This window comes from Artemia sp. Qi Xiang Cuo, chromosome 4 (genome assembly GCF_049724085.1).
Source record: "Artemia sp. Qi Xiang Cuo chromosome 4, ASM4972408v1, whole genome shotgun sequence".
Classification (NCBI taxonomy): domain Eukaryota; kingdom Metazoa; phylum Arthropoda; class Branchiopoda; order Anostraca; family Artemiidae; genus Artemia; species Artemia sp. Qi Xiang Cuo.
In genome coordinates, this window is record NC_142797.1 from 69,925,053 (window position 1) to 69,939,240 (window position 14,188).

Here is a 14,188-nt window from a genome sequence, read left to right on the forward strand (position 1 = left end):
CAGATATTTTCCCGCTACATGGCTTTGTTTTTTCTCTTACCGGGTAATGGACCGGAAAATTCCATTCTTCCCTCAGAGTATAAAATCTGTGCATAAACGTTGAAATTCATCAGTCTAACAATCTAAATGAGTTGTGAAAGAAGAATTTTAAAAAGGATATGATTCGAGCCTACCTACAGGTAAGTTCTAAGTACATTAAGTATGGGGTTAATCTCCTCCCCGCCAAAAATAACAGGTTCATGCTTAAATTTGAGCTGATATAATTCTCCGTTTAAAAGTAATAAGTAAAAACTTAGCGCCTTCCCTATAAAAGAGTTTTATCAGAGGTATAATAATCTTATTTTCTCGCGCCAAAAATGACTTTACCGTCAAAATATATGTTCTCTATTTCAAAAGCCCTTTGGTAATCGAAGCTTATTCTGATGGATGGGTAAACACGAGTTAATTAACACCCGTCAGTTATTTGGGTTAGACATTACCGTGAATATTTTTCGCTGACGCACACCATTAACTAATCATAGGCAGCGCGCTAGCGCTACCTAAGTAAAGAACGATGTGGGCACAATGTGTTTTTTTTTTCCTCTATAACCGGGCACTTCGTATCGAAGGAGTTGTCGTAGAAAGGTCAAAAATGACTCATTCGATTGGAAATTGGAGTGGCTAGTGCCCTTTTTAATAGTCGAAAGTGATTGGAGGTCAACTAGCCCCCCCCCCCCCAACGGTCATCATTCCCCCAAACACATCCAATCAAAATTTCGAGAGAGCTATTTTATTGAGCATAGATGATTTCCAGATAGAAAATATCTTTTTGAGGAGGACACTCCCCCACAGCCCTCAGGGCAAGGGTTTTAAGTTATGCCTTGGGGGCATATAAGGTCTTTATAGAAGGCGTTGTCGTAGAATCTTCAAAAAAGGCTCATTAGATTGGAAACTCAAAAGGCTAGTGTCCTTTTAATGGTCAAAAGTGATTGGAGGGCAACTAGCCCCCCCCCCACGAAAATAATTCCCCCATACACATCCAATCAAAATTTTGAGATAGCTATTTTGTTCAGCGTAGTTGATTTCCAGATAGGAAATATCTTTTTGAGGAGGAGACTCCCCCACAATCCTCGGGGCAAGGGTTTTAAGTTATGCCCTGGGGCATATAAGGTTTTTATAGAAGGCGGTGTCGTAGAGACTTCAAAACAGGCTCATTCCATTGGAAATTCAAAGGGATAGTTCCCTTTTTAATGGTCGAAAGTGATTGGAGGGCAACTAGGCCCCCTCCCGCTCACAGCCCATCATTCCCCCCAAACACGTCCAATCACAATTTTGAGATAGCCAATTTGTTCAGCGTAGTTGATTTCCAGATAGAAAATATGTTTTGAGCAGGACAATCCCCCACAACCCTTGGGGCAATGGTTGTAAGCTATGCATGGGGGCATATAAGGTTTTTATAGAAAGTGTTGTCGTAGAAATTTCAAAAAGGGCTCATTGGATTGGAAATTGAGAGACCTAGTGCCCTTACTAATAGTCGAAGGTAATAAGAGGCCGAATGCCCACCCCCTCCCCAGCCATTCATTTACCCAAATAAAACCAAAAAATCTACCAAACGTGAAACTACCACAAATCAGCATCGATAAATAAATGAAACTCAAAACAAACAGAAATTACAATAAATAACCGAGTCAAACTGAAAACGAGCAGAAATTAACATAAGTTGGGCTCAAAACCTTTATGACTTCCCAAGACCAGAACATAATTTGCACTTTACTGAAAAAAATACAAATGAATGTGCATTGTCAGTTTAATATAAATTACTGATATTTAGTAATCAAAATCTTAATAATATTTGATTTATTAAAGTTCTAAAAGTAAAAACATTTATTTTTTTTTCAGTAAAGTGCAAATTATGTTCTGGCTTTGGGAAGGCATAGAGGTTTTAAGCCCAACTTATGTTAATTTCTGCTCGTTTTGAGTTTGACTCGATTATTTATTGTAATTACTGCTCGTTTTGAGTTTTATTTATTTATCGATGCTGATTTGTTATAGTCTCACGCTTGGTAGATTATTTTATTTAATTTTTGCACAGTTTTGGTTTAGTGGAGTTCTTTACTTTTCTTTTAAAATTTTATTTTATGGAAATTTTTTTTTTTAATTAATTGCAGAAAAAGGTTGCTGTATATTGAGCAAACGGATCTTTTTCCGTATCTGCTATTGTGAACTAGATTTGATGGATTTTTGTATGTAGTTGAATCATTACATAAAATATTAATATAAAAAGTGTGTTATATCCACATTAGATAAAGGGGATGGGGAGTGTTTTTCTTTAAATTTGTAAATACATACAGTTAAACAAGGGCCTTTTTGACTATAATAATTATTTTTGTGTAAGCCCTCACTCCACCTTACATAGTGTAAGCAAAAAGGGATACGCTCTAAATTTGCTGCTACATAAGTAAAGTATTTTTGGTTCTGTGTGGGTTATTAGAAGCAGACTTAAGGGAAACATAAGACTTGTTGGAATTATAATTTTTTAAGCGTCAAGTTATTTGTAAAATTTCAGAAAAAATTTATTACAGGAGAACCCCGGCAAGGAGAAGTTTCCTCCCGCAAAGAAAACGAGGGCATGTGATGCAGGAGCTGGTCCCAGCATGCAAAGCATTGAAAATGTGAGGCCTTCTGCCCTTCATAACCAAGGCAAGAATGCGGAGGCTTCACTGCCACCAGTACAAGGTGACACCAATATTGCCAACCCTATCGTAAGTAAAATTGTAATTATTTGAGTCATAGACAGCAAAACGATATTTCTCGAAACAAAAGCTCAAGGGTTATTGTGTGTTTTAGGGGTAAAAACTTAACGTTTTAATTTTTATGCATGGCGGGATGCTGAAAAAGTAATAGGTTATCGGGGGGGGGGAGCTTATTCGAGAGACCCCTGACCCTCAAAGAAATAGTTATGGGTTTTTTCATCCCTGTTAAAATAATATATTCCTGTTCAAGCTAAAAATGTACCATTTCAAAAAGAAAATATGGTGTTAATCATACTTTTAGATTCACCTAGTGTTATTTTTGACATCATTATCAAGGAGCATCATAGTGGGTTTAAGAGCCCTGAGCCTCAGATTAATAATTTATTTCCTTTCAGGTTATTATCAAAATGTGTCAAAAATAAAAATAACTTTTGATTATTTTCTTCCAGGTTCTCGTTGAAATGCCAGCAATGAAGGATAACGATGTTGAACTGGAATGGGGGAATAAATTATTCAAGGATTGGTTTAGTGAAGAACCGAGCACCACCCCTGGTAAATTGATACCCCTCCTCCCGTAGGTGAAATCATACTTATTTAAGACTCATAGATACCAAAAGAATGAAGAAGGGGGTTCAAGACTTTTTCTGCTAAAAAAACTGTACCATTTCAAAGGTAAAATAATGAGACTATTGGGAACCTTATTCAATGCCGTTGGGAGGGGGAAGGGGGTCATACCCCTCGTAAATACAACTATACGTTTTGTTTACCGGTTATATTAACCGGCAAGTGTTGTGAACCTTTGTCGATAATGCTAGGAGGGGTTTACCCTTTTAAAAATTACAGGCTAATGATAAATTCTTTTTACAGGTTAATATATTCTTTTATAGGTTAAAATTATAAGTGTTTCAGAAGAAAATAAGTTGTTATAATTTTTTAGGTTCACCTAGCGACACTATCACCGCTCAAGGGGGTTACAATCTCTATGATGACATTGAAAAGTTTGTGATACCTTGGATGTGAAGGAAGATTCGTTTTGTGAGGAGGAATTAGCAACAGTACTAAAAGGATTAAAAAATAATAAGGCTCCAGGTGCTGATAGGGTGGTAAATGAGTTTCTTAAATATGGTGGCTCTGAGGTTAGGCATAAGTTACTGAAAATTATAAATATAATTTTTGAAAAAGGGGAAATACCTAACGATTTTAGGAAAATCTTAATTAAGCCACTTTATAAGAAAGGTGATAAAAGTGAGTGTGGTAATTATCAAGGCATTAGTCTGGTCTCTGTAGTTGCCGTAGACAAAGTTTTAGTCTGGTCTCTGAGAGATGCCATAGACAAAGTTTTAAGAGAAGAGCAGTGTGGTTTTAGAAAAGGTAGAGGATGTGTTGACCAAATTTTCACTCTTAGGCTAATAATTGAGAAGTGCCTAAGTTTTCAAACACCTTTGGTCCTCAGTTTTATAGATTATGAGCAAGCGTTCGATTCTGTTGATAGAGGAGCTTTAGTAAAGGTTTTATTCTTGTATGGTATCCAAGACAAATACATTAAAGTGATTAGTGCTATGTACGAGAATAACACTGCTGCGGTTAAGGTAGGAAATGAGGTTAGCAGCTAGTTTTGTATTTAATCAGGAGTTACGCAGGGTAGTGTTCTGTCACCATTTGTATGGATCATTCTGATTGACTTTGTTTTAAGGAGCACAGGAAAGGCAATGGGAGACCACGGAATCAAATGGGGAGGAAAAATTCTCCTGGACTTGAATTATGCTGATGATTTAAGCATCCTAGATGAAAGTTTGAGCAAAATGAATGAAGTTTTAGAGGTTTTGCGAGTTCAGGGTGCTAGTATAGGTTTAAAAATTATTGCTAAGAAGAATAAGTCGCTAAGGCTTGGAAAAAGCGAAGATGAAAAGGTGACGTTTGGTAATAGAACGATTGAGCAGGTTAACAGATTAACTTACCTTGGCAGTATTATTAGTAAAGACAATGGGAGCAGTGAAAATTTTAAAAGTATAATAGCCAAGGCTCAGGGTGTTTTTTCATAGTTAAAAAAAGTTTGGAAGAATAGGAAGATAAGTCTGCAAACGAAGATTAGAATATTAGAAGCTACAGTGACGACAATGTTCAAATATGGCTTTGAAGGATGAACGGTCCGAAAAGCAGATGAAGATTTGCTAAATGTTTTTCAGATAATTTGCCAACGGATTGTTCTGAGAGCCCGACTGACTGACCGTATTTCAAACAAAAGGCTATATGAAAAATATGGTTCAATACCGCTTTCTAGGTCTATAATGAAAGAAAGCTTGAGGTGGTTAGGGCATGTTGTGCGAATGAAGGATGACAGATTGCCGAAGATTGTTCTTTTCGGCCAACCATCTAGGGCTAAACGGAAAGCAGGTCGTCCCCGTCTGGGGTGGGAGGACGTCATAAAGGAAGATTTAAAGGAAGTGGGAACTTCATGGGCAGGTGTAAAAAGGGAGGCTTTGAATAGATTGGGTTGGAGGAGGAGCGTGCATAGCTGTTTCGGCCTCAGGCTGCTTGGTGCTGCGGTGAGTTGTTAGTAGTAGTAGTAGTTGGTGTATCTAAATAGTATAGCTCCTCCTTTCTTTGATTTAGATGGTCTCATAACTTATCTTAGGTTTGGCAAGGAGTATGCGTGGGTGGAAGACCAACTAACACCCAACGATCCCGATAAAGTGCAGGCACACCAGGGAGAAACCCCTCTTCCTCAACCTTCTCAGTGACCGAGAGGAGGGTTAGCAGGGGGAGTAGGACAAAGTGGTAGCGGTTCACCCCCTAGATTCTCGGATTTTTACTAGACTAATTCTGCCTTTCATAATGTTTATATCGTTAGGGCTGAGTCTGGCGAACACTTTAACTCACTTATTGGCGGTAGTATCTTTTCGGATCATACAGACATAGTGCACTCCTATGCAGGCGAGATTCGAACCCTTCTTGAAAGACAGATTTGGGGGAGGAGGAGAGGAAGGGATAGCATTAAAGCGTCCATTGCAAAAATTTTTTGATTTAAATGAAAAGTCGGGTGAAGTGTATTCACATTATATGGAAACTAAAATGCAATCACTTCACCCATACCTACATAATATTGAGGGTGTATTTTTGGAATGGGTGGGCAGTATTTTAAATAAAGTAGACAACTATAATAAAAAGGCAGTGGGTCTGTGGTTCTATTTATTGAACGTTTAGACGTTAATGTAAGTAAATTTAAAAATGATTTTTGTAAGAGGTGGAAGGGGGAAGAAGGTGGGAAAAGGGTGGAAAGGTATACAACAAATTCGTTTTAGATAGGGCTTGAATTCTTCAAATACTTGAGTGGTCTTTCGCGGTAGTGTTTATGCCTGTAAACTCGTCGAAGGGCGTCTTGAAGAAAAAGTAATTTTTCAACGTTCAATCATCTCATTGTTAATAAATTTACTGACAATGTCTTCAAAATGTTCTTTTGGTGAAAGGGCGAATTCTTTTGGTGTCAGCTTGTAAGGTTTGGCCATTTCTTAGAGAATACTGTTCACAAGTCCTGCAAGAATTGGCAATGTAAAGAAGCTACCACCCACCTGAGGAAGCCGTTTTCTTTTAAAATCCTTTCCCTTACTTTTGGATGCTAGTCCACGTACAAGTGAAAGACATTGCTTTCTTTGTTACTTAAATACTTCCGGCAGTTGAAAATTTCATTCCGTTAAATTTAAACAAAGCTCTGATTGGAGATTAATGAATTCTTTGTCAACATCATGTTTGAGTATAGCCTTCCTAAGCCGAGGTTTTGAATTAGTAAGGACGGAAAATAAATTTCTTTTTTCATTTAGTTTCTTCAGTGTCATGATAGCAACTACTGACCTTTTTACTGTTTACTGGTAAATACACAAAAACTTTATTGTAAAAAATATCAGTGACTACACTTAAAAATTTGGATATGTTTTGATTGAGATCCGATAGAATGTAACCATAGGGTTTATTCGTAGCCTGATTGTATCCCGAGATTAGAAATTTCAGTTCTCCGGGATGTATTTGTTTTTTTTTAAGTAATGAGGGAACTTCAACCACAAACAACCCTGTAGATAATATAGTAAGTACAATTCAAAGTAGGTATGCTCATACATTTGCTCTGATTAAAGAGATTGCGGAGAATGACGTTTACGGAATTTTTTCATGATGAGATCGAACCGTGAATAATTTTAGCATCTCCTTGGACCATTCTTCAATGGATTCAGCTAAATCTCCAATAGTAAATCATGATTTTGGTTCAATAATATTAAAAACTTCAAGTCCCCGCATGAAATTTGTGTCTGGTGAAATAGCCTTTATTTTTATCATAGGATTCTCGCCACACGCAATAGCAATAATAGATGTTTTTTGGATTAAAAAAATTATTATGATTTTGAATTCTTTTTGTTGATATGTCATTTTGCCAGACATCGATGGCCCGCAAACCAACGATCTGAGAGGAGTTCTAAACTCATACATGTTACTCTTCTCGCTGTCAAATTTCTTTAATGATATTTCCTTTAATGAGAATAAATGCACGAAACAAATTTTAAACGACATATTTACAAAAACGGGCAATTGGGGTTAAAAGCAATTAGGAACCATCCTCCCTGGGGGAGGGCAAGGCGGTCACTCTGGTGGCCTTCCGGGTGCGACTGGATCCCCCGGAGGGAGCGGTGGCAACTACAGTGGCCGAGCGGCAGCTTCGAGCCATGGGGGGGAAGATAAATTCGTAGTATGATATTAAACACTATTTAAAAAACAAAATTCTGTCTCACACAAACATGAGATAAACATAAGAAACACTGCTGAGATGTGGACTTGTAGAAAACTGTTGGGATCGATAGAAAAAATGCACCTTTCTCCCGCCTACTATTGATTTTTCTCCAGACCGAGATGGTATATGTACTGTACACATAAATCCAGGTCCGAATTAAGATAGTGTCCATTCGGTCGTACCTTTACACTGTCCGAGCACACATAGACCTTGTCTGATATGGCTGAAATTGTAAATATCGTTGATTGCATGCCATCTCAAAATTCTGAAAGTTCAACATCACAACCAATACCACCACCACCAGAACAAAACGATTTGTCACTGGCTAAAGTTTTGACTAGTTTCCAGACCTATAAACCCAATTGTATTGTGAGCAAAGTAAAAGACCCTTGACAGATTTCGCTGAAAGTGAACATTTACAAATTGATGGTAAAAGGAATGAGCTTATAATCTACGGCAACACCTACAATCTAATCGATTTGATTTTAGATTTGATTGCAAATCGTACAAGAATTGCATTATTTGACATTTTTATAAATTTTTAAACTGATCAAACTTCCCAAAAAATGTTATTGCCAATATTGTATTGGTAACCACGGCTGCCACCTGATATTGGCGTGGAAATGGTGCTGCACAACTTATTGGAGGGGAAAATCCTCGCTGGCGACAAATATTCTAATGGAATGCCTCGCGGCTGCCACTACCTTAGTGTAAATATAGACTATGTTAAAACCCTATTACGGTATACCTTGATCCAGGGTATGGTAACGTGATCGGACGGCCAAACGGACCAACTCTCTAGGTCAAGTGTACCACTACTTGGGCCACCCCTAAAATCTCTAGCTAACTCTTTGGAGGGGCTCCCCGAAGAGGCTCCTTTACCCAAAAGAGACCAAATCTCCCTTAGAGTTGATAGGACTAATCTTAGATGCCTTCCCAAGCTTTTTCAATCCACCACAAAATTCAATATTTTTTAATCTTTCCCCAGCCTTTTGTAGTCCATTCAAATTTATTTTGGGATTATCTGTAGTTTTTCTTAATAGGTCTTGGACCTTCTCCTACCTCCTAAGCTATTTCGTCTAACGGTAGTTTTTTTATTTTCCCAATGGGTCTTGGACCTCTCTGTTTCCCCTAAGCTCGTTTTTTAATTCTCTAAATTTTTTTATTCTCCACAATCGCGGACTGAATCTGCCAATTTTGTCTCTATTTAGTATTTCTCTTTTCATCTCTACTTTTCTCGAATTTTTCAATCGCGTACATTAAATCATCATTAAATCTGAATTGGAATCAAGTGTCCACTATCTTTGACTGCATTTCTTTATTGCAATCCCTTTTAATATTTGTTTCTCTCTTTTAGTTTTCATTTCTGTTGTCGTAGTATTAAATAAATCGTCATCAACTGGGAATTGGATCCCGAAATTTGGCTTTTCATATTGCACCAAAATTTCTCGAACCTTACAAGGTAAAACGCGTACAATAAATTTCTTCTCATCTTTCTCTTGCACATTGAGTGTTTCATCTTGGTATGTAATTGTCAGTGTTGCATTTTCCGTATAAGTGTTCTAAATTTTACTATTGTATAAAAATTTTCCTGAAAAATCGATTTCGCGCGTCTTATTTTCAATATTATGTGGCTTAGCAGCTTCCGCATTCCATTTTTAGAGATTATCAACATTTTGAACTGGAGTATCAAGCATTTGGTTTTCTCGACAGGGTGGCTTAGCCTCCCATTTTGTCTTCTGGGGCGGTCCACCTCCCCTTATAGTCAACAAAGTAGCATGTTTTCCGTCTTAGCAATTCATATCCAATAACTTTCAGTCTTCCTCAATTGATCCTTACACAAATTGTTATGATCATCCAACAGCCTAGATGTTAGTGGTGATAAAATTTCTCTTTTTGGAATTCCCCAGTGGGCTTCTATTATGCCTATCATGGTTCTTTTAAACTCTTAGTGATCTCTCTCGTTCTTCTCTCTAGCTATTCTATCATTCTGCTCTTTTCACTCTCGGGCTATTCTATCAGCCTCCTCCTTTTTTCTCTGGATATTCTGTCTCTTTCTCTTTCTTCTATATCTTCCTCCTCATTTCGTTCTTTAGCTATTCTAATATTCTCCTCTCTTGGCTCTCTAGCTATTCTCTCTTTCTTTTTTATCTTTCTCTCTTTCTTCCTTCATGAAATTTAATATATATTGTGTCATATCTACATGACTACTTTTTCGTGACCCTCTGCTGGATATCGATTCTATACTACTAGGTCTACTTTGTTTCCTTCTGTCATTATATCTTCTTGATTCGTTTTATGAGTCTGTTTGCTCTCTATCTGTACGCTCTTTATCTATAGTCCTATTTTTGAGTTTTTGGGAAGATCCCTCCTTCGTACGTGTCAGAAATGTCTATTTTACCCCTGAAAGTTATAGGAATCACTTGATGGTGTATTTCCTAGGATAATTCTAGCGGGAGTCTCATACAAATGTGAATCTGAATACAAATGATTTTGTTTCATCGCGGTAGGTTTTTTGAATTCACGTCTAATTCTATTAATGCTTGTTTTTTCCCGACCCATTGTTTATCTTGTCTGTTTCTGACATTATTTCAAAATTCAGCTAATCATCAAAATACTTCTTCAAAGGGTCACTGTACTTCCAGTACTATCTCGCGATAAATTATTATGTCTCAATCTGATGATTATTTTCACAAGCTAATTAGTTGCGTGATATATTGATAAATACATTTTTATAATAGTCCAACTAGGCAACACCCGTTCAAATTTTCGTAATATTTTTATAGCCTATTACTTTAGGCTAAATTCACCCGTAGTTGTGTGATATATTAAATCGTAAGACTTTATTTTAATCTAACGACGCACCGCACATTCAGATTTTCATAATTTTTAATTGATTTCGTCTTTTTCCTGCAATTTTTTATATGTAATTACAATAGGTTACTGAGTAGGCTAAATTAAATAGTCTTTTCGGAAAACACGGATTCTTTTACTATAATAGTACTGATGAGTCCTTCGGTCGCTGCCACCACTATTGTAATGGCACAAACGCTGGTATCCCTATTGTAATGGAATGCCTCGCAGCTACCACTAATTTAATGTAAATATAGAGTATTTTAACACCCTATTACGGTGTACCCTGATCCAAGGTATGGTAACGTGATCGAACCGTCAAACGGGCAAAATCTCTAGGCCAAGAGTACCATCACGTGGGTCACCCCTAATATCTCTAGCTATATCTTTGAAGGGTAAACACACCCTGTCGATATACTAGGGCCAGTACTTTTCGCGAACTCCTTTCCCCGCCCTGCCTGGGTTTCTGGAAAAATAATATCACACAGCTGTAGAAAATAGCTTATTTATTTTTTCCAATGTCAAATCTGACAACAGTAGTATAGCATATAGTAACGTAGCATATAGTAACATAGACTCTGAAGTTTATCAAAGAACTAACTCCAAAATCACTATTTTCACAAAAGAAAGACTTGCATTGGGGTGGACCCCAGAATGGCACGAACCAATCCAATAAGTTATAGTTCAAATCCCTGGCTTCTTTGGAATAATATTATCTTTCAATGGCCCAGGTCAGGAAGACAAAACTAAAATTTAGCTTGAAAGCTTATGTATTACAAAATTGTAGCTTAGCTTCGAGACTTTAAGTGATCATTGAAAATTATGCTATAGTTAAATCTAAGAAATTATAATTACGGAAACGAAAACAGGTCATTCATTTGAAAAAGAAAAGAAACAGGGGCGAAACCCCAATAGGCAGTAAAAAAAATTTATATCGACTAAAGGAATATAGTTAAATATCAAAAGATGATTTAAAATAATTTTCGGAAAATACTAGCATACCAAGTGTGGATGATGATTTGATATTAAAAAATTACCAGGTAAAGGTATTTAATATCAGTGCATCATCTCTTAGTAAGCAAAATGGTATTGCACACTTCACTACGTGTTTTCGTTCAAAATGACTCAAGTTTTGAAACTTGTTTATGAGAGTATTGATGAATCAGGAAGTTTAATATCCCCCATTACACTTGCACCAGCCACCGGACTTCAAAAGAAGCTAGCGAAAGAGTATTAACAGAATGAACCAAGTTACACTCTTCATCGAAATAATAGAGCCATTATCCTAATCTAAGTAGTCATTGTAGGTAGTCATTCTAAGTAGTCTAGGTAGGTATTCTAGGTATTCTAGGTAGTCAATCTAGGTAGTCATTATCGAAATTTAAAGCCTTTTTCCTATCGCATATATTACAAGTAGATCTTTTGACTCCAGACGAGGTTCAAAGACGTCACAATAGTCAACGCAAATATATTTTACTTTCAATCAGTGTTTTTAGTCACTACACATATGCCGTTCCAAAGCAGTGAAAGAGAGGACATTTAAAAATGGTTTTATTGAAATATAACACAACGATCTATAAGAGTCATAGTCTAATAAAGGTGGTATTGGATGAATGAGTAATAAGGACATTTCGGCTTTTAATCTCGAGATATTGTATACTAAAAAATAGTGCTGCTTTTATTCATGATTTAGATCGAACCATGTTGATTTATAATCAATTTTGTCGTCGAAGCCTGTCCAAACTCAGTCCTCTGGAAGTTCATCGAGGAAGCAATTATACACTTGACATTTTTATTCAACAATATTCCAATGAAAGGCAAGTGAAACAAAAATTCAATGCTGGTGATACAGTTCTAATCAATCGAACTAGTAATATTTTTCATTTTTGAAACGAGAAATTACTTATGGTTCACTAATCTTTTTAAATTATCCAAAGTCTTAGACACTAAACCTGTAACGTATTGTCTATGTGATATGAAAGATGAAGAGATTCTTGGTGGTTTTTATGACTATGAATTTCAAAAAGGTTAAAAACAATGGAATGTATCAGATTTAAAAATATTAAATAGTCGAACCCATAGGGGCAAAAGACCGTTGCTTGTTCTTTGACTAGGTAACAACTCTGGTTTTGATTCTTGGATTGCCGCTGAAGACGTTCACAATGCCCTATGATTTTTATGTGACATTGATGGTTTCTAACCCCCTTTATGATGATTTGAATAAAATAAGCGAGTTTTGAACAGAACTGTCCCCCCGCCATCAAATTTGATGTAAAGTAAGAAGTTGCTCTTGCTGATTGTATTCTCAAAAATACATATGATATCCTGAGAAAAGATCGTATGTATGATATAAGTGTTAGACCACACAATTGGACAGTGTATTGTGGGGAAGAGGAATGAATAAAATCAGTGAACTCTGATTTATACCCGCAATTCACCCTAAAATACAAAGAATTGGGTAGCATGAATGAATTGTGCCTTACAATCACTAGAAGAATATCTGCTCGCAAGAATGATGCATTCCACTTTAACTATTCAATGAATCATGGCAAGATATACATTAGCCCCCAATTGAGAATGAAATGATTCATTTAATCGATAATCTGAGAGATGTTCTTGGTTTTAAACGGAATATAATCAGTAGTAAAAGTGCTAGAGCCAACAATGGGATGGAAAGTGTTACTTTTGTCGACTATCCACCCGGCTTCTTATCGTACAATTGTATATTTCTTTATGCATCCTACGTTGAGACATCGAGAGAAGGTAATAGCAATGTCCCCCTTCAACGTGTTCTTGAACCAAAAGCCCTCACGAACACATTCACTACTAGAATATAAAGCTCCTTCAATATATTCCTGTAAACACTTCATAGTTCGAACTCTTCCAGTTTACATTAAGAAGTGAATTAGGCGGTCCTTTAGTAGCGACAAAGGGTTTGGCTCTTATTACAAGTCACTTTTGTCCCATTCAACGAGATAGCTGATAGAAAAAATATTAATTGGTTTGTCCTTATATTAATTGATATGTTGCCGTTCTTAGACCACGACAGTTGGGTCATGGAATGGACTATTACAAAGGTCGCTCGTCAATGTCAGGCTATGGTCTTTGCAATTGTTTTTTTAAGTTGTTTCGTCTGCACTACCCCTGGCTAAAACATATATTACTCCGGTTGCCAAGGATTTTGCGTCGTCTAAAATATACGATTGGGGCTCTGTGAAGGATTTGAAAGAAAGTGTTGAACAAAATCTCAGTTCCAGCGCGCGATCCCTCGGCAAGTGATTGAAATCACAACAAAGCGGAAAAGGTCTAATAAGGTACGAGATACACCTCATCGCTCATCAGTCTTTACTCAGATCAGAAGCGAAAGACATCACTCTTGTAAAAGAAGAAAAAGAAACCAAGAGAAAACAAAAATGTTAGATCGAAAAAGGATTTCTTTTCCTAGACAGAATTGGAATACTTACCACACACAGAGTCCCATCCCTCAGTCACGTCATCATTCAACCTTTTCAATGCAGAAAATGTTGATGTGAGCGTAAAACATGGTTACTATGAACAATTTTAACCGCAACAACTGCTCTCTGAAATTGTTCATTTTCAAATTTATTCCAGTAAAGACTATTTCATAGATTTGACTTCTACATTTATAGATTTGCATGTGACATTAAAAAATTTAACAAGGAAAAACCAAGTGCTGCTGAGGGGCCATCCTTTTAAATCGTTTACTTCACAATTTGTTTAAACAAATTAGCGTCTACATAAATTGAACGTTGGGGAACACTAGCAAAAATCTTTCAAACAATGCAAGTTAAACACAATTCATGTTTAT

General features: G+C 36.7%; 3 protein-coding genes across 3 annotated transcripts in view; 2 read left to right on the forward strand and 1 right to left on the reverse strand.

Annotated features, from left to right (window-relative positions):
• Positions 1 to 14,188, reverse strand: part of LOC148953374 (xylosyltransferase Oxt-like) — a 287,249-nt gene that overhangs the window by 169,872 nt on the left and 103,189 nt on the right. The gene's annotated exons all lie outside the window — the stretch shown is intronic.
• Positions 1 to 14,188, forward strand: part of LOC148953376 (uncharacterized) — a 90,722-nt gene that overhangs the window by 63,872 nt on the left and 12,662 nt on the right. The window lies entirely within an intron of this gene.
• On the forward strand, positions 88 to 12,532 carry LOC148953377 (uncharacterized). The gene is made up of 5 exons (XM_089087319.1): positions 88 to 179; positions 2,562 to 2,741; positions 3,182 to 3,284; positions 8,864 to 8,968; positions 12,474 to 12,532. Exons 1-5 carry the CDS (start codon positions 159 to 161, stop codon positions 12,530 to 12,532), a joined length of 468 nt encoding a protein of 155 aa, XP_088943445.1. The 5' UTR covers positions 88 to 158.

Coding starts and splice junctions, on each gene's coding strand:
- LOC148953377 (XM_089087319.1), top strand. CDS start 159: ATGATTCGAGCCTACCTACAG. Junction 180..2,561: donor TGATTCGAGCCTACCTACAG/GTAAGTTCTAAG, acceptor AATTTATTACAG/GAGAACCCCGGCAAGGAGAA. Junction 3,285..8,863: donor AGAACCGAGCACCACCCCTG/GTAAATTGATAC, acceptor TCTCTCTTTTAG/TTTTCATTTCTGTTGTCGTA.